This window comes from Otolemur garnettii, unplaced genomic scaffold (assembly GCF_000181295.1).
Source record: "Otolemur garnettii isolate 467f Iridium unplaced genomic scaffold, OtoGar3 scaffold00008, whole genome shotgun sequence".
Taxonomy (NCBI): domain Eukaryota; kingdom Metazoa; phylum Chordata; class Mammalia; order Primates; family Galagidae; genus Otolemur; species Otolemur garnettii.
This window is the reverse complement of record NW_003852403.1, coordinates 733,330-758,843: the sequence shown is the minus strand read 5'-3', so window position 1 is coordinate 758,843 and position 25,514 is coordinate 733,330. Positions and strand designations below refer to the sequence as shown.

At 46.4% G+C, this 25,514-nt stretch overlaps 1 protein-coding gene across 1 annotated transcript in view; it reads right to left on the bottom strand.

Moving 5' to 3' along the window:
- Positions 1–25,514, bottom strand: part of GRID1 (glutamate ionotropic receptor delta type subunit 1) — a 731,600-nt gene that overhangs the window by 34,759 nt on the left and 671,327 nt on the right. Inside the window, exon 13 of the mRNA XM_003783500.1 lies at positions 7,494–7,689. Coding sequence (XP_003783548.1) covers positions 7,494–7,689 — 196 coding nt within the window. The remainder of the gene's footprint in view (positions 1–7,493; positions 7,690–25,514) is intronic.

Here is a 25,514-nt window from a genome sequence, read left to right as displayed (position 1 = left end):
TTCCATTGTTTCATATTTAGCAAAGAAAAATGGAAACATAATCTCCAGAAAGACTTGGATGAGAATGTTCATATCACCTGATTCATAACATCCTTGAATTGGCAACAGTGGAAATGTATGTCAATTGGAAAATGGATAAAAAATTGGGACTTATTCATACAAAGGAATATAACTCAAAGAAAAAAATTAAAGAATAAAGCTCTGATAGCCACACCTTTGTGGATAAATCTCATAGACGTTTTGTTGCGTGAAGGGAGGCAAACATAAACACATATCCTATCTAGTTCTATTTATATTATATAAGAATACTATATAAGGTAAATTTGATCTGTGGTGGTAGGAATCTGTAAGTAGTTGTCTCTGGGGAAGAGGAGGAGTGACTAGAAATTGACAAGAGAAAAACGTTTGAAGGTGCTGGAAATGTTTCTATCTATATCGCACTTTGCGTGGTTATTACACAAGGAATTCGTGAAATAGATGTATGTGTTTCTCACTGTGTATCAGTTGTACCCCATAACTGACTAGGTGCCATTTGTCTTATTTTCTTAACCTATAATGATGCTAAGATAGTTTGCTGACACCTACCAAATGTATACCTTGTAATCTACCCCAGATGCTTTGGAGACCTCACACACCGGTAAACTCACAACTAATCTGGGCAGACTTTCTCAAGTGTTGTGGATGGTTCAGAAAGCTGAATTCACGCATTCAAAGCCACAAATTACATGAGGTTGGAAGTGGGGATTTAAACTCACCTCTCTTACGTCCTAGAAGGAAGAAGCTACTCAAACTACATTTCTTGAATGGATTAGTAACCAACTTGCAAAACAAGCGAGGACACAGGGTGAAGACAAGAACCACCATCCACCTGAGCGGCTGAGAAGAAAGGGGGCTTATAGAGTCCCTGATCCACATCGACTCAGAAACAGAGAAAGGACAAAATGTGTGTCCCGGATCTTGCCTACAAGGCCCCTTGCCGTTACTGAGAGCAGTGTTCCTGCTTTCACTGCCTGGGGCTACCTGGTTCTTACTAGTCCTTTTTCAGGATGGCCAGATCTGCATCCCTTCTAGCATCCTGCCAGACTCTCTTGATCAAATCTAGCATCCCCAAATCATGAAGAAATGCCATCCATGAAAGCCTCTCCCCATTCCTCAGTAGGAACTTCCAGCATGCCATGGAACCAGGATACCGCCAATATTGCCACATACGGGGCCACCTTCTTCACCTTGCCCTTCCAAATGGAGGGTGCTATGGGTACCAAAATTCCTGATCCTTCCATGGAAGGCTGCAGTCCTTCTGGGAACCACCTTTTCTGCCACAGAGTATGTTCCCTAGCACTCAACAGGGACTGTCTACAAGGAAAGCAGTCCTGTTATGGAGCCGAAATGCAGGGGCTGATAGGTTATGCCCACGTACAATCTGATGCCATGGCGAGCATTAGGTCAGGGATGGAAATAAATAAGGTTTGTGGATCCATTTTCTCCTTGCATTTGCATTCACACTTTATGACCTCAGCTGTATTTACTGAGTGGAAAACACCACTTTCTATTACAACCGCTGGGCTCAAGAGCTATTTCCCTCTGAAAAATCCTATCTCCAGCCACAGGGTCTGAAATAAGCCACTCGCCTATTTATTCAAAGAACTCCATGAGCTGTGAAAATTGACGTTTAAACTATTAACACTATATTCTATTTGACAGTGTTATTAAATATTAGGTCTGATTTATGGAAAGGCTTAATCAATTGGTGGTCCAGGTCAGCCCCGGCACTGAACAGAAATTGGGTTATGCTGGATGTTGCTTGATGAAGTTGATCAAGCTAAAGGAAAAAAAAAAAAATCCCACCAGCAACATTAAAATCTGACTTCACGTGACAAAGTTATTATCATATAAATTTGAACTACTTGCCAGCTCAGTTCTGCAGCTCGAAGTTTCTCTAATTGATATTTTAATAGTTTGAAAAATCAAAAGATAAAGTCACAGACTTAAATAACCTTTGCCGTGACACATGGAAAGAGGCATAAGGCCTTTTTAAAATGAGAGCATATATCTTGCCACGTTGGTGTCAAAGAGGAAAGGAAATAAAAATACAAGAGTACACAAGAGGGGAGGGACACATCAGAATATAGACAAGACAACGCCACCCTTGTCTCTGGGAAGAGGCATAACCAGAACGAGGTTTTGATGACCGTGTCACTCCTTACTCGTGTCTCTGTGACCTTGGGCAAGTTACTTCATTTCTCTCAGGCTCAGGTCCAGTTTCTACATTATGGGGCTAGTAATAATCAAGTCATCTATTTAGGATGAAAGCATGAATGCATGTAAATCATCTGGCATGGTGCCCAGTACACAGAGACTGCTCAGTAGATTTCAGCGGGGGGCCAGGCCAGGCTAGGAGTAAAGCTGGGTCCATGAGCAGAAGAAGGGAGAAATTTCTAGGCCACCAGTGTTAGACCTAGGGGGTAAGATGGGGCAGAGCCCATATGCTATCCGATGGTGAAGCTAAAATATGAGCTAATGGGGCGCCTGTGCACTATGTGAAGAGATATGGCCAAGGGCAATATCTGTGATTGCTTCCCCATTCAGACTGGAAGGCTTCAAAGTTTTTCTGTAAATGGCCAGTTAGTAAATATTTTAGCTTTTGCAGGCCATAATACGGTCTCTGTCACAACTACTCAACTCTGTTGAGTTTTACGGCCCAAGAAAGCAGCCATAAATAGTATGTAAATGAAAAGGTTGGGCTGTTATCCAATAAAACTTTATTAACAGAAACAGGCTGTAGGACAGATCTGGCCACAAGCCATAGTTTGCCAACACTTGGTCTCATCTTCCTCAGGCCTGATAGGTGCATGGAGCTGAAAGGGATAAAGACAGCCTCTTTCCTCTCTCTTCGTGACACATATTTCAAGACCTACCCAAGGATTTCCTCCCCAAGAGAAGGTTATCAAGAGATAAGCCTGACAGGAGCCCTGGAGCTATTTCTCTCATCCCTTCCATCATGGCATCTAAGAAAGGTAACCTGCTAAGTGAAGACAGAAGCTATGTCCCCGATTTATCTGCCTCTGCTCAGTCAGACAGCAAATAGATGACTCACTCAGGAACAATCCTCTATTTACTGAGACTTACTGGGTGCCAGGCAGGTTTGTTGGAAAAATTGTTCGTTGTAGTCTCTTAATAAATATTTCCTCCCTGTCCAAATCCTTCCATAGTCTTTTCCCTAGAACCCAGGAAGTCCTGACCCTGTGTTATCTAAGTAGCCACTGGCATGAAGGAGTGGGTCCCAGAAGTGGACAACCATGACATCACTTTCTTCAGTTCTGACACTGCAGAAAAGTGATTACTCTTGCTAAGCAATTCCACACCTAAATTGGCTTCAAGTCATTAAAACCTTAGTACTCCCAAGGAAAAAATAATAGCAACTCTCCAAGGGGTCCCCTTGACACCAGGCTATTTGACTTTCTTAGCAATTAGGCATTGCTCTGCTACTAAGCTCCCTCTCTGAAAACAGAGCTGAGTCACCAACAAGAAGCCGAAAATTAGAAGTGTGATTGTCTATTCACCACCAAAGAAGCGTCCGGGAGAAGCCCCTTGGTGAGTATGTCCTCACCTTTGTCAGGCACCCCATACTGCACAAAAGCAGGCTTTGCTTGGGATCTGGAGACATTGCTCTTCCCTAAATATTCATCTCAGGCCCTAGTTGCTGGGTCTTTCCTACAGTTTCTGGGTTGAGGTCGTTGTCCTTGCTCAGGGCTTAGCCATTTTCAGGCTGATCAGCCCCTGCCATGGGCCCAGGAATTCACAAGGTTGCTGAAGCCATAAGCTGGGGGGTGGGGGGGACGAGAGGGCAGCTGCACAGGAGTAGGGGAGGGAAGGACTCCAGACAAGTGTCTAGGTGCAGCAGCCATCCAGACAGACACAGGAGGAGGGAAGATCTGAGAGTGAAACTGAGTTTTTCTTCCAGTGAAAAATGCAACACACTTCATTTTCTGACAATACTATAAACTCACTTTTATGACACTAGTTATAAAACCCTTAACATTTGTCTAGTGCTGGCAGTCAGTTTTGTTTTTTCTTCTCTTTTTTTTTTTTCTTAGACATCCAAATGCAAGGGAGAGATTTGTGATCCCAAAGCCAGCTTAGGGTTTATGAAATGAAGGTGTTATAATAGTAGCACATCCTATGTGCTGAAGGAAAGATGACGTTCTGCACCATGAAGCAATAGGCATTGATAAGGAAACCTTTATTTGCATGCTTTGCTTTTTTTTTAACATCGCTTTATTCATGAGTAAGACCTTAAATATCCCCAGAGGGGGAAGAGGTTCTTACGTACCACTAACCGACCAGGAGTAAGTAGAATGGCAAGGAGGCATTTCTCTAATGATCCATCTGCAGATCCATCACCCTCCGGAGGCCTTCAAGTGTGTGTGTTTGCCTTTCTGAGGCATACCAGGCTCAAGGCATAAGCGGGTCTATGCAGGGAAGGGCTGCCTGCCTCGTCTAGGCTTGTGTGCTGGGAAGAGTAGGCAGGTGAACAGCCTGGGATTAATTGCAGCCCCTGCTTTAGGACACTCATCCCTGTATCCAGGCATGGTCCTTTGTTTTAATTAACTCATTTATTATTTGTGCATACTACAGTAAGAAATTTAAAAAATGAAAAAGTCTCAGGCTAATCAACACTTAGCACAGACCCTGAACCGCGTCCAACAACGTGCTTCTCTTCTTCCTGCGGCTGTCTTCTTCCATCTGTAGCAAACACTGAAAAATCCTGTATTTCATCACTCCTTTGGATGTGTGTCTGAGTGCTTTTTATACATTTTTAAAGGGTATCATGTTCTAGGTTATTTTCTATTAGTGGAGCCACGTGAAATGGACTTGGTTGTTCACTCAGTGTTATTCTGCTAAGATTCATCCATGCCACCGGTGGAAGATGTAGTTCATCCATTGCATCGCGGAAAATATTTTATGACACTATTAAGGGCCGTTTAGATTGTTTCCAGGATTTCTGTTCTATAAGCAATGCTGCTGTGGCCCTTCTTGTCTCTAAAAGTGCATATGGACATTTATCCGGGTGGACACACTGAAGTGAAATTGCTAAACCACAGGGTATGGGAATGTGCCATTTTTTAAGAGAATGGTAAACTCTTTTCCAAAGTGATTGTACTGAGGACACTCACCGGCAATTAACCACCTGTTACTCCACACCCTCTCCACCACCTCTCATTTTTCACCAGTCTAATTGGTGTAGAACAATGCATCTTTATGGAGTTGATTTGCATTTCACAGACGGCTGATAATTTTGAACATCTCTTCATATGATTTTTAGTCATTTGTGTTGGCTCTTCTGTGAAAGGCCTGTGCAAGTCTCTTGCCCCTTTTTCTATTACATTGTTTGACCTTATTGATTTGTAAAACTTCTTGATATGTTCTTAACATTAAATCCTGTATTGCCTATACGTATCATAAATATCCTCTCTCCATTCTTTAAAGTGTCTTGTAATGAAAAGTTTAATAAAATCAAAAGTAGCTATCCTTTCTTTCATAAGCAGTGCCTTTTCTAGCATTTTGCAATGAATCTCATAAGATTCAGTGTAGATGGGCCTGCTGGCTCTCTCTGAGTGTCAAAGAAAACCGGGAGAGGGAACTCAAAGGCCATTTGGCCCAGGCCTTACATTCACAAAAGGCCTTAAATCAACTTTGTATTCATTATCTTCAAATGAGGTCACCTACACAGCCACAAAGATTCGCTGTCAGGGATGAAAGAAGTCCAGGTGGCTGAGGGCCAGAGCGCCATCCTTTCAGTGCACTAAGAATTAAGAGGTTTTAATAAACCTTGTAAATATGAAAATAACGCAGCTACTTTGAATTTTATTAGTTTTGCGAAAGTGTCACCTAATTAAATGTAGACATTCAAAAATTTACCACAATATATATTTTTGGATATTTTAAGTCTCTAAGGAGATTCTCCCAAACAGAAAGTTGCCCGGATCTTTCTTAACCCCGAGAGGCTCCAGATGGGGAGAGTGATGTGCTCCATTCTACACTGCTGGTGAACTGTGAACTGGAACTCACACCCCAGTGTGCCAGGATCCAGAGTCCAGACACTTTCTGCTGTCCAATGTGGCTAAATGGCAAGGAAAAGTCATCCCCAGACCAGGGCTACTGGAGAACATGTTCCCAGCGGGCACTCATTCCATAGAGCATGGCAGCCAGGTGACAAAGGCCATGCCCTGTCCCAATGCCCACATGTTTCCAATGCAAGAAGGACTGAGGCCTCTGTCCCTAGACCCTCCTGGGGATACTCGTGGGAGGAGCTAGCCAATTTCTGAGGTGCTTATGCGCCATGAAGATCAGGGCAGTGGGCCCTGATGCCCCTAAAACTTGCTCCAGGCTGTCCTGACATCTATTGCTCTCTGCTTGAAGGTCAGCGGTCTCCAAGTGGATGGAGAAGGGAGCACGGGAGTGTGTGCAGGTGACTGTGCATGGGAACCTGTATGGGAAGGTTCCACAGAGTTGCAGGGTGTGTAGGGTAGGGTAGGGGCAGGTTAGAAGCAGACACTGAGGTAGCCAGTCTGCTCAGAGTTGCAGCAGCACTGGCCAAGGGCTGCACATCTCTCCTGCACCATTCATTAATGACTGTAGGGACAGCAGCCACCACATATGGGGGGGTCAATGGACAGAAGGACCAGCAACAGCAGGGCTCTCAGCAGCACTGGCTGGATAAATGCCAAATCCTCAGCCTGGAACCCAAGGTGTGGGGGTGTCTGATCCTCAGCTGTATAATGGGATAATGATGCTTGATTCTGGTGATTGTGGGAAATGGACTTGAATAAATAAGCAATGTCTAGACAATACTAAAGAATGTCATAGCCCTTCCCTGCCCTTCCTTCCTCTGGCCCTAGGCTCTCTCCACCTGTCCTCTTGAGGTCTTGCCTATTCCAGGCTCTGTCCAGGCCCACTGGCCACTGTTCTCATCACTGTCTCAAGCACTGCTCTTCTCCACAGCACAGCCCCAAATACGTGCCAAGCCCAACTGGCTAATCTCTGCCCTGTGTGTGGCCTTCCCCGACCTGATGCCAGGCTGGTACATGGTGTGTCTCCTTCCTGGACACCCTCACCTCACTCCTCCACTTCCCACCAGGTGTTCTGCTCTACTCTCACCAAGTGCTCTCAACTGCGGTGGGCAGACCCTCTGGGCCACCAACCTACAAGCCTATGAGGAGTGAGGTCTGAGGCTTGGGCTTTATCTGCCTGCTCTTCAGCAATTAGCACTCTCTGGAAATTCAGAAAGCTCCTGGTGAGCAGAGCCTCTGACTCTGCTGCCACGAATGGGCAAATGGCATCCAGCTAAAGAATGAGTGAAAATGAATTACACTGCAGGTGCCAGGGCCATGCAAAGGCAGAAGCCTCTGGAGAGGTGTCTCCTACCTACCTGGGAGATGACCAAACCCATGACCCCATCAAGGGCACATGCCACAGTGCCAGCTCCCGCCTACCTTCCTGATGCCCTCTGAAGGACTGGACACACAGTTGTCAGCCCCTCCGTTCTTGCTGATGGTTCTCCAGAGCTCAGCAAATGTGCTGTCCTGCTCCAGGGGGTTGGTTCCCTTGGCTCGGAAGTACTCATATACAGCAGAGTCCCGAACAGTGCCATAAGACATCTCCACTTGTTTGGACAGGTCCTGGAATGTCCTGGAATGCAGAAAGGCAGCAAGGCATGGATACTTGTTGTACACCGTACACTGCAGGGACACAAACAAGCTGCAAGACCCTTCTGAAGTCAAGCCCCTGCATGGCCCACCTTCTACATTCTTCACTCCAAATACCCAGCACCACGAATCCCTTAGCCCCCAAAGATTTGCTGGAATATCATTCTATCATAGTATATTTCCTCAATATTAGATTAATTCAATAAGGTTACTGAGCACCTAAAACTAGGTTCTACACCAAAATCAGAGGATTCAAAGATAAATAGGAGACAGTTCCTGTCCTCAAGGAGTTTACAGTCCATTTATAGAAACAGACACAGAACTCAGTATCAAAGAGTCAGGGCAGCATGAGAAGCTGTATGCTGAGATCACCAACTCAGACTCCTACAGAGCCTGGGCAGGAGAGACATGCATGTTGGCAAGGTGTGCAATGGCAATGGCTGGCCCCTGACACTCAGAATGAGCATGGGGAAGAAACTCCCTCAGAGACTGTATCAGTTTAGAGGCAAAGCTTGCAGCTGCACTGGGATTCTGCCAATTATTGACTTGGAGTGCTCTCCTTTCTTCCACCCATCCAATTTTGTTTTCAAAAATGTAAAGAAAACTCGATTTTTATATGATATATCTTGATTTTTAAATGCTGACAATTATTGAAAAGATGCTGAAGATTTTATGAAGCACTTCTAAGGGCCTGGAGTCGACTGCACATGCCGGAGAGGCAGTCCCAGCAGGTGTACATCAGGGGCCCTTCGGAGGGAGCAAGTGCCCTGGGAAGGCCCATCAGCATCCTGGGAGCAGACTTCCCAGCTGGGAGCCCAGGAGGAGACTTCTTTGGAGAAGGAAGAATAGTCAGAGCAGGAAGAACCAATTAATTGCTACGAAGTTCTTACTTGCCTCAGAAGAATAGTCCCTGGCTCTTGAGTGTTGAAAGAATATATCATATACCAGACAGAATTGAAAAATTTTAAAAAGCCCAGTGGGGAACCAGGCTTTCTCTCCAGGCTCCTACTTGGCCACTTTTTACTTATTTCTCTTGTGGAATTCTCAGTCTCTTCCCTCCAGCAGCATCGTCCCTCCATCTACCCAAGTCACATTCCCAAGAGATGAACCAATCCTCCCAACCAGATCTACATGACCCTCCACTTTCGGTCTCATCTAAGGCTGCTGTCCCTTATTTTCACAGTATCATGGGGGATGAGATGAGAAATGATGAGAAATCGTCAGATTCTGCATCTATGGCAGTAAGGCCTGGCACTCCCTCTGCCAGGAACACCTGCCTCTCACTCAGTCACCCTTACACCACTGTGGGTCCATGGAAGTCCTAGCTGCCACCTCTCTCTGGGGGAGCCCTCCTGACTTGGCCTCCATGAGCCCTCTCCACAGGCTGTGGGCTTCTTGGGCAGCCATGATCTCATCGTGATGTCAGAGGGCAGCATCCCAGAGGATGGATGCCCAGGAGCACAAGAGTCTGTCCACCTGCTTGCCCTGCCTCTCAGCCCCACCATCCTAATACTGCAGGACCAGGCAAGCTAGCTAACTTCTCTGTGCCTTAGTTTCCAAATATTTCAAAAGGGTTACTATGAGGAGTAAATGGATCTATGTTCTTAGACCACTGCCCGATGCAAAGTCAGTCAGTGTTCAGGAACTGGTAGCAACTGCTTTGATCTAGGATTATACTTGTGGGCACCCAGTAGACTAGACATGTATAAATATTTGGAAGATGGAAACTGAAGCAACCCTGTTACTGCATCCTCAGCCCTGGACCCGGGACTGAATCCACAGCAAGCACACAGAAGGCCCAGAAGTGCACCCATCTTCCTACTTTGGAGGCACACCCTACAGCAGTCCTTCAGTCCCACACTGTGGCCCAGAAACAGAATTTAGTATTCAGTTCAATAAATTACAGATGAAAGGAAACACAAAATAACAAATTCAATAAAGAAATCTTTCTAATTATTGTTCATTATTTATATCTAATTGAAGCAAGATGTTCCTTTGCTTGAAGGGCCCCAAGGGTTGTAACTCTGTCGTAATTTGCCTGTAATGAAAGAAGGGGTGGGAAGTGATCTTCCCACACACACACATTTTTTATTTTTCTCATGGTAATACAAACAAACACAAGGCTTTGATGAATGGGAAACATCAGGATGAATTACACGGTGGAGTCTAAATATGGAACTGCTCTAAATTACTGCAGTTTCTATGAGTGTGGAATGAATGGGTAAGTGCCAGGGAGCTAGGGCATGACAGTTTCATCCCCACATTTGAAATGGAGATTTCCTCTTTCCTCTTGGTATTATGCATGATGGTGTCCATGACCAGAGGCTCAGGAAACATCTCTGGATAACAAGTAGCAGCAAGAATGTTTATGGCTCCACATCCATTTCCACCCCAGCATAGTTCATATTTCCCACCCTGAATTGCCACGCTGTCTTCTTTGTTCCACACTGCTCAGACCCATGGCCTCCCCCATTCATCACCCCTTACAGCTACAAATCTATGCAGAGGTATCACTCCCATCTCAGACCCCCATTCTCTTTTTCAGCCAAGGCTTCTGAGCTCACTAACATCCCCAGCACTCAGTAGATACTACCATCACATGTTAGGGCAAGTAAACTTACAAGAGGCCCTCTAGGGGTTGCAGCCCCCAAAGCCATCTCCCTGGGGCAGTCGTCCTCTTGCCATAGGGCACAGTTTTGGAAGGGATACCTGGAGAAGGATAAAGGAGAGCAGGAACAGGCAGCCAGCAGACTGCCCAGCCAACACTCGTAGTTAGCAGAAGACAGGTGTCGGAGTCAGATGGGACACCATCCTGGCAAGTGAGGGGAGCTCTGCCAAGAGGAGGCTGCACTGGCAACTCGATGTAGCTTTTCTCTCAAGTCAGTCTCTTTGGCAACCACCACTAGAAAGTGTCCAGGCAGTCCTGCCACAGAGAGACAAAGGGGACGTGCCTATCACAGGTGGGGTCTATTCATCTCAAATGCTTAATGTGACACCCAGCAATTCCACCTATGGTTCCTGAACATCTGCTGGGTAAGGCACAGATGTACATGGGGCAAGAAATGCACAGTGGGCATCCTTAAGAGGTCTTCAGTGGGGTAAGTGAATGCTCACAGGAGTAAACCAACAAGGACTAAACAGTGTAAGAGACATGAAAATACAGGTCTGTACGGGGGATCCTGGAAGCACAGAGGAGAAGCAGTTAACCCCATGAGTTGGAGCTAAGGAAAGGCTTCCTAGAGGAGAAAATATTCCTCTGAGCCATGAAGGATAGATAGAAGCAGCCAGGAAGGGATCCAAGACCTAGGATGTTCCAGGAAGAGATGGTATTTCCTGAGAAGGCATTGATGTGTAAACACAGTGGCTCATGTGGGACACAAAACAGGGGCAATTCATGTCAGCTAAAGAGACACAGCTTATGGAATCTGGCAGACCTGGGTGCGCATCCTGCCTCTGAAAGCCTTAGTGGTTTGACGTAACCGGTAGCTCTCAAAGTGCTGCAGCACCGGTGGCACTTGGGACCTTATGAGAAAAGCAAATTCTTGGGCCCCATCCCAGATGTACTGAATCAGAAACTCTGGGGGTGGTGCTCAGCAGTCTGTGTGTTTACAATCCTCCAGATGATTCTGATGCCTGCAAGTTCCAGAGCCGATGACTAAGGTGAGTCATTTAATGTTGGAAGTCTTAGTTTTCATAACTCACACCTGTCTCACGGGGTGGTGAAGATCACAGACATATACCCAGAGCATAGCCTATGTTTATTTAATAAAGGTTAGTGCTTCTGTTAGACTGACTATTTGTATTTCAGACAGTTGAAGCTAGAGGCCTATGTGGAAGAGTCATGGGTAACAGGCCAGGATGGTCACACCTGGGCAGAAGCAAGCAGGGGCAGAGGGCATATCTAAGCCTTCAGGCCCACCTGACTCACTCCCCAGTGAGAAGGCTACAGCTCTTTGTGTGGTTTCCTGAAAATTCTTCCCTAGCAGCCTGCAGCCTGCTACCTTGTCAGCAGCCACATTTCAGACACCCAGGATACCTGATTTGATTTCCTGGGAAATTCTGAACCCAAGATGAGCCTGCAGACACCAAACTACTCTGGCATGCACTGGGGACCCTTGCTCTGTGGACTGTAACAGCCTCGCAGAGGCCTTCCTAGGAAAGCAGGAAGCATCTAGGCCAGTGGTTCTCAACCTTCCTAATGCCGGGATGTATTTTCATTGTTACAAATGGGTCGCGACCCACAGGTTGAGAACTGCTGATCTAGGCAAAGAGCTGCTCTGGAAGGATGGCTTTGATGGAGTCAGCTCCAGGCTTGGCTGATGAAGAATCACTGCAGCATGAATGTGTGTACCTGGAGGATCACGTGACCTCTGTTGGCTGCCTATTTTCTTACTTTTCCTTTGGATAATGTTTCCTGTTAGAATCTTCCCCTGGCAAAACCTACTCTCCTCTCCAATCTGATTCTTGAACCAATATCTTCTACTCAACTGGGTTCTACAAAAACTGGATTTAGAACGGACCAACAGGAGCTGCTTCTCTCCTGCCATGGATTGTTGATTTGGGGGCTCCTTTCAAGACGAAAGCAGAAATGACACCTATGAGCACATCAGACCATCTTGCAAAAGGATAGTGTTAAGTGTCCCTTGCCTCCATGAGCCATTTTCTCCAATTAAACACGCACCTCTCGAAAGAACCACCCTGTCTCCTTCAGCTGTGACCAATGAAAGTTTCCCCAGCCTGGCACCACCTCCCTACTTCCCCTCACCTTTCTTCATAAATCAATCTTACTATATTTCCTAGATACATTTTCATTAACAAAGAGATAAATGTGTTTGCAGTATGAGAAAAATCAATAGTACAGAATTTACAAATACATTTTTGCATGTTACAGAAATATTTACATTGGTGATGGAGATAAATACACTTGCAACAAGAGCAGAATCAATATACAGTCTATGTAGAACAGATTTCAGCAATAGTGGGATGCTGTAATCAGGGTCTGATTCATCTAAATCTCAAAGCCCTATTATTCTTCCTTAAGGAGAACAGCAAGTGGTGGAGTGGCCCAAACAACACGGAGGGAAGGGAGGGTATGGATACTCGTCCTCATCTTTTGGTGCTGTCTCCAATTAAACATGCACCTCCCAGAAGAACCACACTGTCTCTTTCAGCTACGGCCCCCGGAAGCCTTTACTGTATCACTCTACCAGTCTCAGCCTTCTCGCTCATGTTTTTCACTTCAAGAAACTACGCTGCACAAAGCTACTGGGATTGCCAGCCTAGGGTTCCACAACCTGCTTCCAGAAGGCACAGTGATGCACCTGTGCCCCATGGCCTGTTGCCCTGCCCCGGGGTACCTTCCCCAGGGCTCCCCCTGTGTCTCTATCCTCTCTGATCTTTCTCTCTTGCAGCATAAGGTGTCCAGGTGTTGCCCTTCTTCATTCATTCATCTTACAAAAAAAAAAGTTATTTTCTCTGCATCTGCCTGTGTCAAACGTGGTTCTAGGCCTGGGGATGGGGCATGAACAGCACAAAGTTCCTGCTCCTGTGCAGTTTACACAGCAGAGGGAGGGGAGAGAAACATCAATGACAACAAGGCCGACACACTAATGGAAATTTGTTGGGCCAGCAAATTTCCTGGAAAGGGACAGAAGCTACAAAGGTGAGCTCTGAGGGCCACGGAAGACTCTATCATATCTTCTTTGTTTGGTTGGTTTTCTTTTTTTTCTCCCTAACACTTTAAAATGTTTCAAAACAGAAAAGTAGTCTCAGCTTCTCAGCTTGCCAGCCACATGGGGCCTGCAGGGGGTGAGGATCAGTGCTGCAGCCTGATACCAAGCGGCCAGCGATGAAAATGCGATGAAGAGCAATAAAACTGAGGGCACGCTACAGAAGCGCCGGTATCAAGTAGCCAGGGGGATGAATTAGCCATTAGCGTTGACGTCCAGGCATGTGTTTCTCGGCTTCCTCTCCATGCTCAGAGACAAGCTGTGAGGCTGAGCCCTCAGAGGCCGTGCTGCCAGGGAGCGGCTCCTGGACTCCCCTCTGTTGAAACATTCACCCCAGACCTCCCAGGAGGCCTGGGAAAGGGATTCTGGGGAATACACAGACGCTATGGTTTGAATAAATGTCCCCTCCACAACTCGTGTTGAAATTTAAATCTCCAATGTGCCAGTTTCGAGTGGTGATCGGATCTTGAGGACTCTGTTCTCATGAGTGGATTAATTCATTTGTGGGCTAACAGGTTATCATGGGAGGAAAATGGTGTCTTTTTTTTCTTCTTGTTTGTGAGAGAGAATCTCACTCCATCACCCTTGGTAGGGTGCCATGGCTCACAGCAACCTCAAACTCTTGGGCTCAAGTGATCCTCTTGCTTCAGTCTCCTGAGTAGCACCTGCCTTTACTCCCAGATAGATGTTTCTATTTTTAGTAGAGACAGGGTCTCGCTGTTACTCAGACTGCTCTTGAACTCCTGAAGTCAGGTGATTTACCTGCGTTGGCCTCCCAGAGTGTTAGGATTACAGGCATGAGCTACCATGCCTGGCCTAGAACTGGCTTTTATTTTTTTTGCAGTTTTGGCCAGGGCTGGGCTTGAACACTCCACCCCCAGTATATGGGGCTGGAGTCCTACTCCTTGAGCCACAGGCACTGCCCAGAACCGGCATCTTTATAAGAAAAGGAAGAGAGATGTGATCTAGGGCAGGAGTATACTCAGTCCTTCGTTATGTGATACCCTTGCTGCCTGCCGTAGGACTCTGAAGGGTCTCCAGAAGCAAGAAGGCCCTTAACAGATTTAGGCCCTCGACCTTGGACTTAGCCTCCAGAACTGGAAGAAATAAATTCCTTTGTTTAAAAAAAAAAATTACCCAGTTTCAGATATGCTGTGATAAGAAATTACAATAGAAAAAGACTAAGATAGCAGGGCGTGATTCTGAGTAGTCAGTAGAGTGGCTAGAGATCCAAGCACTGTGTGAGGACCCTTAGTTACCTACCAGGAGGAGGGCCAGATGGCCTATGGCAGGAAAATACAAGGTTTCACAGGCCACATAGCCCTTCTCTAAAGGTGTGTCCAGGGCCAGCCCTGGGGGCCAGCCGAATGGACTCCCCCTTCCGTACCCTTCCTTTCCTGCTATTGTTCTTTCTTCAAAGCTCATTTCTTCAGTTACTATTTAAATTAAAACACACCCAAAATAAACCACTAAAAAAAGTACTCAGAGCATTTATGCATAGTATATTTACACTCAAACATCAGTAAATGTAAATAAACATAAAAACAAAGTAAGAGTAATAAGCAGAGAACAGTTGCAAGATTCCCGCTCTAACAAATGTATTTCTGTAAATTTGCATTTTTATTATTTTATAAACAAAAATGCTATGTGAATGATTTAAAACATCCTTCCTGCCCATCTTGCATTCTGGGCCTTGGGAACTTAGCTCCTTGCTCTCCTCTCTTTTCCACATCCACTGTCCCTCTGGGTCAGCCCAGATCCACTGAGAAGGGAAAGGCCTCTCTCTCAGCCCTATCAAAAGCTTGTCCTTCCACTTAGCCACAGGGGTGGTCCTTGAGGGGGCTGTGAGTATCTTCAGTCCTCAGAGCATGACAAACATGCTCAGACTAAGGAGCCAAAGGACCCAAGGCCACCCGAGGACTGAGGCTCCCACACCGAGACAGGCAGGATTTTCCTCTCCTCTGCATCCTCTGCCTGAGCTCAATCCATGCGGACTCCTAGGGTGGCTAGCATGAGCTTCTAAAACAGGGGTCCTCAAACTTTTTAAACAGGGGGTCAGTTCACTGTCCTTCAGACTGTTGGAGGGCCAGACTGTAGGCCCCAGGATAAGTTGGCTGCTAAGTAGGACAGGCAGCTGTGGCAAAAAACACTGATGGGCCGGATAAATGTCCTAGGCGGGCCACTTGTGGCTCACGGGCTGTAGTTTGAGGACGCCTGTTCTAAAAGGTAGGCACATGCCTCACGTGTTTCTGATTTGCTAAACTCAGCCTAGGAGACCCTGAAATAAGCAGGGAGCTGTGAAAATCACCTGGATAAGGTCAGATAACCATGGAGCAGGTGCCCAGCTGAGGTCCTGGCATATGGCAGAGGGTCCATGTCCACAGACTTCACTAAGTCCAATCAGAGAGTCTTGGCTGCCCTCTCTGGGAAGGAGGCTCATTCTGGAAGCCTCCTGTGCTCCAATTACTGCCTCTTTGAGTCTCTTCTGGGGCTACTCTGCTGTCAGGGTGCTAGCCCTACACACCTCCTGCTCCCTCAGGCCTTCCAAGCTTCACTTAGCCTTACTGTCTGCCTTCTGTTCTGTGCCCTGCTTTGTTTATGTGACTTAAACCTACCTGTCCTGGAGGACTCAGCTCAGCCGTCACATCTTGCAAAGAAGAGGGTGTCCACTGCTGGGTCCAAGCCTCCCTGTGACTGGGTTTAGCCCTGCCCTGATGTTTGCACACTGCACTCTGTGTTGATTCCTCAACTCAACCACAAGCTCCCTGGGGGCATGGAATCCATGTCCATCTCCACAAACCCATCATCCTATATGTGGTCTGACAGACAATGTCTGAGTTCACGTTCCCTGGAAGAATCATCTATGTGCTCATAGCTGAATGGCTCAATATGGCTGGGGGAAAATCCAAACTGGAGTCCAGCACAGTGAGTGGTCTAATCTTCACCCCTCCCCTCCAGTGGGCCCTGAAGTCATGACCACTACCTTCTGTGCACCCTGAACGCTGCCCAGCAATCTTCTAAATCTCTGTATGATTCATTCCCCCGGTATCTTAAATGACTCTCCAACAAGGAGCCTGTTGCTTATTTCCTAAGAAGGGAGACAAGTTCTTCAAGGAACTTCTCAAGTTCTCCCTTTTCTCTCAATGGAGAACTTCGCTCTTCTAAAGAGCTCCATTTTCCAGAACCATCAAATACCCAGCCTCCCTCCTTTGAAAATGGTGGCTCTGCTTTTTCTCCTACTTAGGACTAACTCTGTTTGTTTCTTGGATCTCAGATTTTCTGGCCTTCTCTAAATGCATTGCTCTTCTAGTTGTCACTTCTATCTCCCTGATCGTGAAATTGCTCTCTCTTGTGGATCATTTCCAACAGCTTGAAAACACATACATCTTTAATCTTAAAAAAGAAAAATCCTCTGAGATCCATCCCTTTCTAACCGCCCTCCTCGTTCTTCCTCTGGAGAATTATCTACAGTTATCATGCCCATTACTCTCTCCCATTTCTCAGGAACCTGCCTTATACCAGTCCTTCTTCCTACCACCCAGTGAAGCTGCTTTTGTGAGGGTCATTAATCATGTTTCAAATTCAATGGTCAATCCCCAGTTTAACTCCATCCCCCTCCACCAGTGTTTGAGAAGCCAATCACTTTTCTTCTAGAGACCTGCCCTTCCTTTGAGGGACATCGTCGTCTCTCAGGTCTTCTTCTAATTTGTAGGCACCTCCTTACCCATCTTCTTTCCGAGTTCTTTCCCTTACCACACTGAATCTTGGGGTATTCCAGGGCTCAGGACACAGGTCCCTTCTATTCTATAATGACAGCCCCTTTGCAACAATTTCATTAAGTCTGCTGGCTATAGATACATCCCACCCCATATACTCCAGGTAACTTCTTACCTGACAATTCCTTTTAGATACCTAATAGGTCCTCAGAATGAACATGTTCAAGTTTTATCTCTTAAATTGCAACCTCCAAACCCATCACCAAGTTTGCTCTTCCTCTAGTTCTCCCACCTCAGTCGGACATTGCTCTATTCTTTGACTGCTGTGGCTATAAGCATTGGAATCACTACTAACTGCTCTCTTTCTTAGACATCTCACATATATTTTCAGCATATCCAATCTCTTCTACCAAGATAGCTCTAGAATCTGATTGCTTCTCATCACCATCCTCATCACTCTAACACTAAGGCTAACCCTCATCATATCATCACTCCTCTGGACATTAAGATCATCTCTCTAAAGGCTTGGTGCCTGTAGCTCAGTATCTAGGGCGCCAGCCACATACACTGGAGCCAGTGGGTTGGAATCCAGCCTGGGCCTGCCAAACAACAATGACAACACCAACCAAAAAAAAGAAAGAAAGAAAATTAGGCGGCGCCTATGGCTCAAGGAGTAGGGCACTGGCCCCATATACCAGCGCTGGCAGGTTCAAACCTGGCCCCTGCCAAAAACTGCAAAAAAAAAAAAAAAAAAAAAATAGCCAGGCATTGTGGCAGGCACCTGTAGTCCCAGTTACTTGGGAGGCTGAGGCAAGAGAATCACTTAAGCCCAAGAGTTTGAGGTTGCTGTGAACTGTGACACCATGGCACTCTACCAAGGGTGATATAGTAAGACTCTGTCTCAGGAAAAAAAAACAAAAACAAAAAAAACGATTATCTCTCTAAGGGTCTCCCTGCTTCCACCCTTAACCCCTAACATTTATTCTCTGAAAGGCAAATGGAATGATCCTTTTGAAATCTATGTCGGATCATGTCACTCCATTTTTCAAAACACTGTTTCTCACACGGCCTGAAGCATCCCATACGGTTTAGAGCCCAGTGCAGTATATCTTCTTTTGCCACACTGGCCTCCCTTTTCACTCCGGGGGTTTTGTAGATGTTTTTCATCCTTCTCCTGGTACTCTCTCTTTCCTGATCTCTAGTTGGCTCACTTTTTCAGTGTCAGATGTCTGATCAAATGTTATCTTCTCCATGAGGCCTTTGCTGACAACCCTATATAAAGCACAACTCTCCTTAAATTATACAATAAAAATAAAGAAACATATTTACAGCTTGACATTTAATGTCAGTTCTCCCCCTAGAAAGGGAGTTGGTGGTTAGTTTATTGCTCTATCATGGTGCCTGCAATTTGAGTGACCAATGATCCCGGTTTGCCTTAGACTGAAGAACCTCCTGGGGTGCTAGACTTTCATCGTGCTAAAATCAGAAATGTTTCAGCCATATTGGGATAATTTTCCCCCTACCTACAAGAGTAGCCAACTCATAGTAGACACTAATGAATGTATATGCATGAATCATATATGAACAATTAGGCTTTTTTCTTGCCTTTAAAACACCTAGGTTAGATAGTCTTTGGAAAAGTCTTCATCTTAGGTTGCCCAGTCTCTTTTCAGAATAACAGTCAGTCCTCTGCAGAGAAGCAGGCATGGCAGTGGCTTGAAGTACTTGAGTTGAAGAGCCCTTTCTTCATTTGGTTTCCTGGAACAAGGTTGTGTGGCTTAGTGCCAGCTCAGGACACATCATCAAGGAGCCTGGGAATTGGGCCTGGGTCTTCACAGCCTCTATCCTCAGGGTGTTAAGCCTTCAAGACCCAACTTCCTCATGGATCTGCATCCATAGCTGTGAGAATTCTCCTGGGATGTTGCTGGCTGCTTCCCTGGCTCCTGTGCGCCTGTCATTCCATGGGAGCTCTGCAGAAGCAGCCCCGCCAGCCGGTAGCACCTCCATGCCAATAACATGGCTGGCTCCCAGCTCTCAACACCCGCAAATATTTGCTGCCACAAATCAATACAAAAGCAGGATGCACCATTAACCTTTAATATATCAGTGCAGGGGCTCTTAATCCATTATGAGGCTGTCATAAATGTCACTGAAATGCAAATCAGAGCATAACCCTTCAGGAGGCTGTGAAGGTGCCTTCCCTCCCCCCGGCACAGGCTACATGCCTCTCTACTCCAGAGAAACAGCCTGAGTCTCCGTCTCCCTGTGCCGGTTTGCTTTCACCATCCCTCCTTCCCTCCTCTCCTTTGCAGATGTCTGCCTGAGTCCTCTGCTGTGTCAGCTTCCCTGGCAGTCACTTGATGTGCTGAAGAAAGACACAGGAGACTAACTTGAGGCCCCCAGCTAGCACTTCCTTTGCATAGCTTCATTTAACCTTGGAACTACCTAAAGTTCCTAAAGTTACTGGGGACAGTGGTTGCTCTCCCCCCATTTCACAGATTAAGGATTCCCTTAATCCAGCTGATGAAGGAATGCATGGGGGTTACAGAAGCAGCAAGTAGAAAAGCCATCTTCGCACTCAGAAGTGCCTGATACAAAAAACTCCTACACACGTCAGCGTCATCCTATGACAGTGATTTTCAACCAGTGCACCACAAAACATTTTAAAGACCATTCATTAAATTATTTTTGAAAGAAGTTCAAAGCACAGTAAGTATATTATTTTTGAAATCTTTTTTGTCAATCAACATAATTTAAGTGTGCCACAGAAGTTGTACTACAGGTTCAAGTGTGCCAAGAGATAAAAAAAAGGTCGAACAACACTGTCCTATGGAGATGTAAAACAGCTCACAGCTAAGTCAGGAGGATGAGCAAACAAGTCTATGGACAACGAGAAACATCTTCCAAAATGCATTGTTAGTGCCAAGCAGAGTCATGGGAACATGGCATTGAGCCTGTCCTGGCTTGGCAGATGAGCTAATGGGGACACAGGCAAAAAAGAAGCCTTCCTGGGAAATGTGGAGCCAGGTGTGGATTTAAGGAGAAAGAGGGAACTGAGGTATAGAGGAGAGGGATGTAAGATGTTCTGGAAAGGGTAATGGTACGTTTAAATCACAACGTGCGTGAGACAGAGAAACCTTCTGGGAACTACTAACAGTTTACGAGGAAGGAGCAGAAATGGAACATAACTAAGCACGAAGAATCGAACTGAGCGACGATCGCCAATAAAATACTTAGAGCATAGTTATAATGGAACTTCTATAGAAGTACAAAGATAATGGGAAAAAGAGAAACTAGCCATGTTCCTCAGATAATTATGAAGCTGGAGAATGTGCTAGCTCAGCAGGTGGACACGTCCTGTACTCTAACCCACCAGAGAAAGCATACTACGTGAATTTTAGGGTGCAGAGTGGAAGGGTGACAGTGCGTACAGAGTGCACGTGTGTATGTGTGTGCACATGTGTACAGGCCTGGGTGTGTCCGGATGTGCATTCAAGGGCCCTGTAGCAGGAGGTCGAGAGGAAAGGTAGAGGCAGGTCTAGCAAAAAGGCCAGGACAGTCAAATAAAAAGGATGTCATCTACCAGGACTGTGAGTTCCTCAGTGGGGGGGTGAGGACCTCATAGGAGGCAGAGAAGCCAACCTGTGACAGAGAAGCCAACCAAAGCAGCTGGCACATAAGACACCTGCCTGCCTGAGCTTGTCTGGGAGTCTAAGCGGACAGCATTCATGGCACAAGCAAACAGACCAGGCCCTTCCTTCATGGGCAGCTGGAGGGGAAAATACCAGCACTTAGGAGCCTGTTATTGAACAGCACGAACCCAGCTTGTAATGAAGCTACAAGATGCTGTATGTTTTGCAGAGAAACAACTTTAACAAGGATATGGACTGTGTTGGAGAGGTTAGGAAAAGGAATTGGGAGGCAGAAGAAAAGCTCTATCATTGTGGAGTCTTTTTATTTTTTAATTGTTGGGTCTTCATAGCAGGTACACAGAAGCGGGTTACATTAATTTCTTTTGTTAGATTTTATACTGCTGGTAGGACTGCAAACTACCGGTAATACAACCTTTTTGAAAGGCAGTGTGGAGAACCCTCAAAAAGAAATCAATCTAGACCTCCCATTTGATCCTGCAATCCCATTGCTGGGATCTACCTAGAAGAAAAAAAATCCTTTTATCACAAGGACACTTGTACTAGACTATCACAGCTCAGTTTACAATTGCCAAAATGTGGAAATAGCCTAAATGCCCACCAACTCAAGAACGGATTAACAAGAGGAGTCTTTCTGGAGTTCAGAGGATAGAAGCACTTCTACTTTGGGCCAAGTACTGCTCTACTTGGCTTCTACTTTGAGCCAAGTTGGCTCATCCCATCTTCAGAACCACCCCTGTGATAAGTTATTCTTCCCACCTTACAGACAGGGAAATCATGAGCTTTCTGGAGCTGGCCAATGCCAGGGCCAGGCTCAGCTTGCTGGGTTGTCTGACACTAAGCTTTGCCAGGCCAGGGTGCAAGATGCCTGAGACATCTTCCTAAACCAGCCCCAACTGGAGATAATGTCCATGCCATGGACATTCGGTTACAGCTGGTTTTCTCTTAGACAAAATGCTCTTGTGGCACTGTCAGCAATGCCAGCTGCCAGCCACAGCCCCCCAGGGGGTCCACAAGCCACATAGTCTCGACCTGGCACTCTCTCTGACCAGCGGCGGAGACTGGCTGCCACAGGTGCCTGTGCTCCCCAGGCGGCATCAGCGGGAGCCGCGTGTACCCCAATTAGAACAACATTACCTACAGCTGCAGCGCTGGGCTGCTGGCAGGATAGAGCATGGTCTTGTTTCTTAGTCTTTCAGGTAATTATTCATCCCATTAACGTTTTAGGGTTTGAGTGGGACACTCAGGATAACTCTGCCAGTGTCCAGCAGCAGGCTGTCTCATGGGAAAAAAACACCCAGCTACCAGACACTGGGTAAACCTGTACAGAAAGGCTGTCGGGAAGGCACGTGGAAGGACACAAGTACTGGGGCCACGCAAATAAATGTATCCAGAGCTGGTGGGAGTTCCTTTTTCATGGAGTCCTTGTAAGAGCCCTGAGAGGAGGTTATCACAGTCCTCATTCCCGGACAGGTAAACTAAATTCCCCGAGAATTGAAGTTTCACACCAGCTCACTCAGGAACCTGTAGCTCACCAGCACCAGAGATAAGCATGAACACGAGGCTGGTCGGCAAAGCCTGGCTGCTCTACACTTTGTACTTCTTGAGAAGCAGGAGAATACTAGAGACGAAACGTGGTCCAGTTCAGATGCTATGATACTGAGAGGCCAGGTTCTGGGCTCTGGGCCCTGCCCAGGAAGCATAGCGCTTCCCTGACCTGAAAAGCACCCACGCTGGAGTGGCAGCGCAGAGCAAGGGGTCAGAACTTGAGCACTGTTGCCTGGCTGTGGTTTGGAATATCACTCTGCCACTTGCTGGCTCGGTGGCCTTGGGTAGCTACTTAACCCCTCTGCGCAGGAGTGTTCTCATTCACACAGCAGGGATATTCATAGATCGGGTGAACTCAGGCAAAGTACTGAGAACAGCATGTGAGAAATAGTCAATAAGCATTCGCTATTGTTACGAGCCTTGGTTACCCTGACTAGTAAAGGCAAAAATGGTGCTGTATCAGTGGTCACAAACCGCCAGCCTGCAGGACTGGTTCAGGAGTAGCTGGTTTGGCCAGCAAACTGTTTGTCTGCCTTGAATTTGCATTTTTAGCCCGGGCATGCAATTTCTGGGGCATTGCAGGCTCAGCACTCTTTTTGGTCTTAGACTGACAACATTTACATTCTTTGCTTAGCCCTGTAAACATTTGCAATGGAAACCTCTAGACAAGATGATCTGTCAGGCTGTCCCCAGCTATGATATTTCATGATTCTATGGTCTGGGCTGGAAGGAAAAACCTCATCTTGTTTAGTATTCTCTCTTCCAGCCAAGCAGCAGCGTAGACTGTTGTTTTCTCTGAAAACTGGAATCTCATTTTGCAGTGTCTGCTGGCACTCAAAGCTATCCTGGGGAGGTTCCCACAAAGAACAGACCTCTAACGATGAAAATCTAGTTTTTTAGGTACCAGGTGCTTTGCCCCTGCAAGGCACTAGAAGCTGCCTCCCCAGAAGCAGGGACCCAGAGAGCCTGTTCCCAAGTCTCTCCAAGGCCTCTTCCACTTCTCCCAATGGGACAAAGCAAATTAACCACCTTCAAAGGCATCAGCTCAGGTTACTGCAGGCTTCTGTGGCTCTTAGCAACATAGCATTGTCCCCACCGTGCCTTGGAATGAAAAATAATGCATGAGAACCAGCCACAAATGCAAAGCCAAGCCAATGTCTTCCTCAGTGGAGCAAGGGGGACTTTCAGGAGGCAGAGTTGATGGCGAATTTTAGGATGAAGCTGCCTGCCATTCTTCAACAGAAATGGGCACTGTATAGCCACCCTGAAGGGACCATGTGGTGCTATCTGTGCCCGCCATATCTCCAGACCACTGTGTCTTCTAGAAATAAGGTCGTCCAATGGAAGTGCTTCGGATTGTTTGTGAAAACACCACACTGTACCCCAGAAGTGCATTAATGTACACAGTTACTATTCAATAAAAAAAAAAAAAGAAAGAAAGAAGGTCATCCCTGCAGTGTGCCCTCTGCCAAGTTCACAGCGCATCCAGGCCAGGCAGGACAGAGGCTGGCTCCCATGTTTCCCAGGGTTCAGGCCCTGGAGCACCAGGACCAGGCTGAACCAGGATCTGTATGCCCAGATTCCAAGGGCCACTCAGCAAGTGCTGCATCCGCTTTGTCTGCGAGGATGAACGACGGGGAAGCCACACATCCCAGTGCTTCAGCCATCCCTCTCTCCTTTCCTTCTACTCCCAAGCTGCGAGTCTGGTAAATAATCAGGGATGCGTATAGTTGTCTGTAAAGGCATTTCTGGAAATATCCTTCATGTGTTTGGCCAGTCAGGCTGGAAGAGTAAAGGCCAAAAGACCAGGGAGGCTTTGATTTGAGGAGACTTCCAGGTAAGAGAGGGCATGACTCCAAGAATGGGAAACGTCATGGGCCAAAAGACTGCAGAGAAAGGAGCCAGTGAGCCCGCAAGGGAGCCGTGAGCAGGGAAGGCCCATCCCGAGGGAGCCCCTCTCCCCAGCCCTGCACACTGCATTTCCATCCCTTTTCCTGCCCTATGTGGTCTGTGCCAACCAGGACTCCCCTCCCAAGGAGGCTGCATTCCCCACCCTGTGCATATACTGAGCCACACTCTGTGTTTTTCCTGATATTAGAGCCTAACAGGGAGACATGCTGACCAGAACAGAGCTGCACCATGTCGTGGAAGACAAGGCAAGCTGCACCTGGCTGTTGACAAGATTCCTGCGGGAGGTTGTGATGGATTCTGACCATGATGCTGTCTGGATACACTGCACGGTTCCACATTCAACTCAGGATGCAGAGACCCCTCCAAATACGCCTCTAGGCCTTGCAGAATTTGTGCCACTCAGGTCCCCAGCCACCACTTCTATATTCTTTGTACTGGCCAATGAAAGTTTCTGTTCCCTGAGGCCACCATGCTTCCTCTTGCTCTGGCCCTTCTCATCGCCACATGCAACACTTCTCCTTCCTAACATGAAGCCAGCTCCTCCTATTCTAGGTCTTGCACTTTGTGTCCCTACCTCCAAAATTCTGTCAAAAACATTTCCCATTGAGGGTTGAATTACATCCCGCCCAAAATAGATATGCTGGAATCCTAACACTCCAGTGGCTGCAAACGTGACCTTACTTGGGAGGGTCTTTATCTGAGGTAATCCAGTTATAGAAGGTCATTTGAGTGTCTTTATTTCAATACAAGTGGTATCCTTATAAAAAGTTAGTTAGGATGAACAGTGTTTGGTAGTTCAGCAAAGTGACTATGAGCTAGAGCATACTTTAAAATCAGTTAAAAAGTGGAACTGGAATGTTTCTAACACAAAGAAATGATAAATGCCTGAGATGGTGGACACTTAACTATCCTGATTTGATTAATTCACATTGTGTGCCTGTACCAAAACATTACATAAGCCCTATAAATATATTCCTATAATATTATATACCTATAGTATTATACACCTATAATAATTAAAAGTATTTTTAAAAGGAGAAATTTGAACACAGTCATCTGCATGAGGAGACTGTCATGTGACAGTGAAGGCAGAGATCAAGGTCCTATAATTACTAACCAAGGAATACTGAATCCAGCAACCAGAGGTGAGGGAACAGGCCAGGGACAGACTGTCACACAATAAAGTTCTGTTGTCTAAACCTCTCCATTTGTGCCACTTTGTTAACGGCAGCTGGAGGAAACTAATGCAGCCCC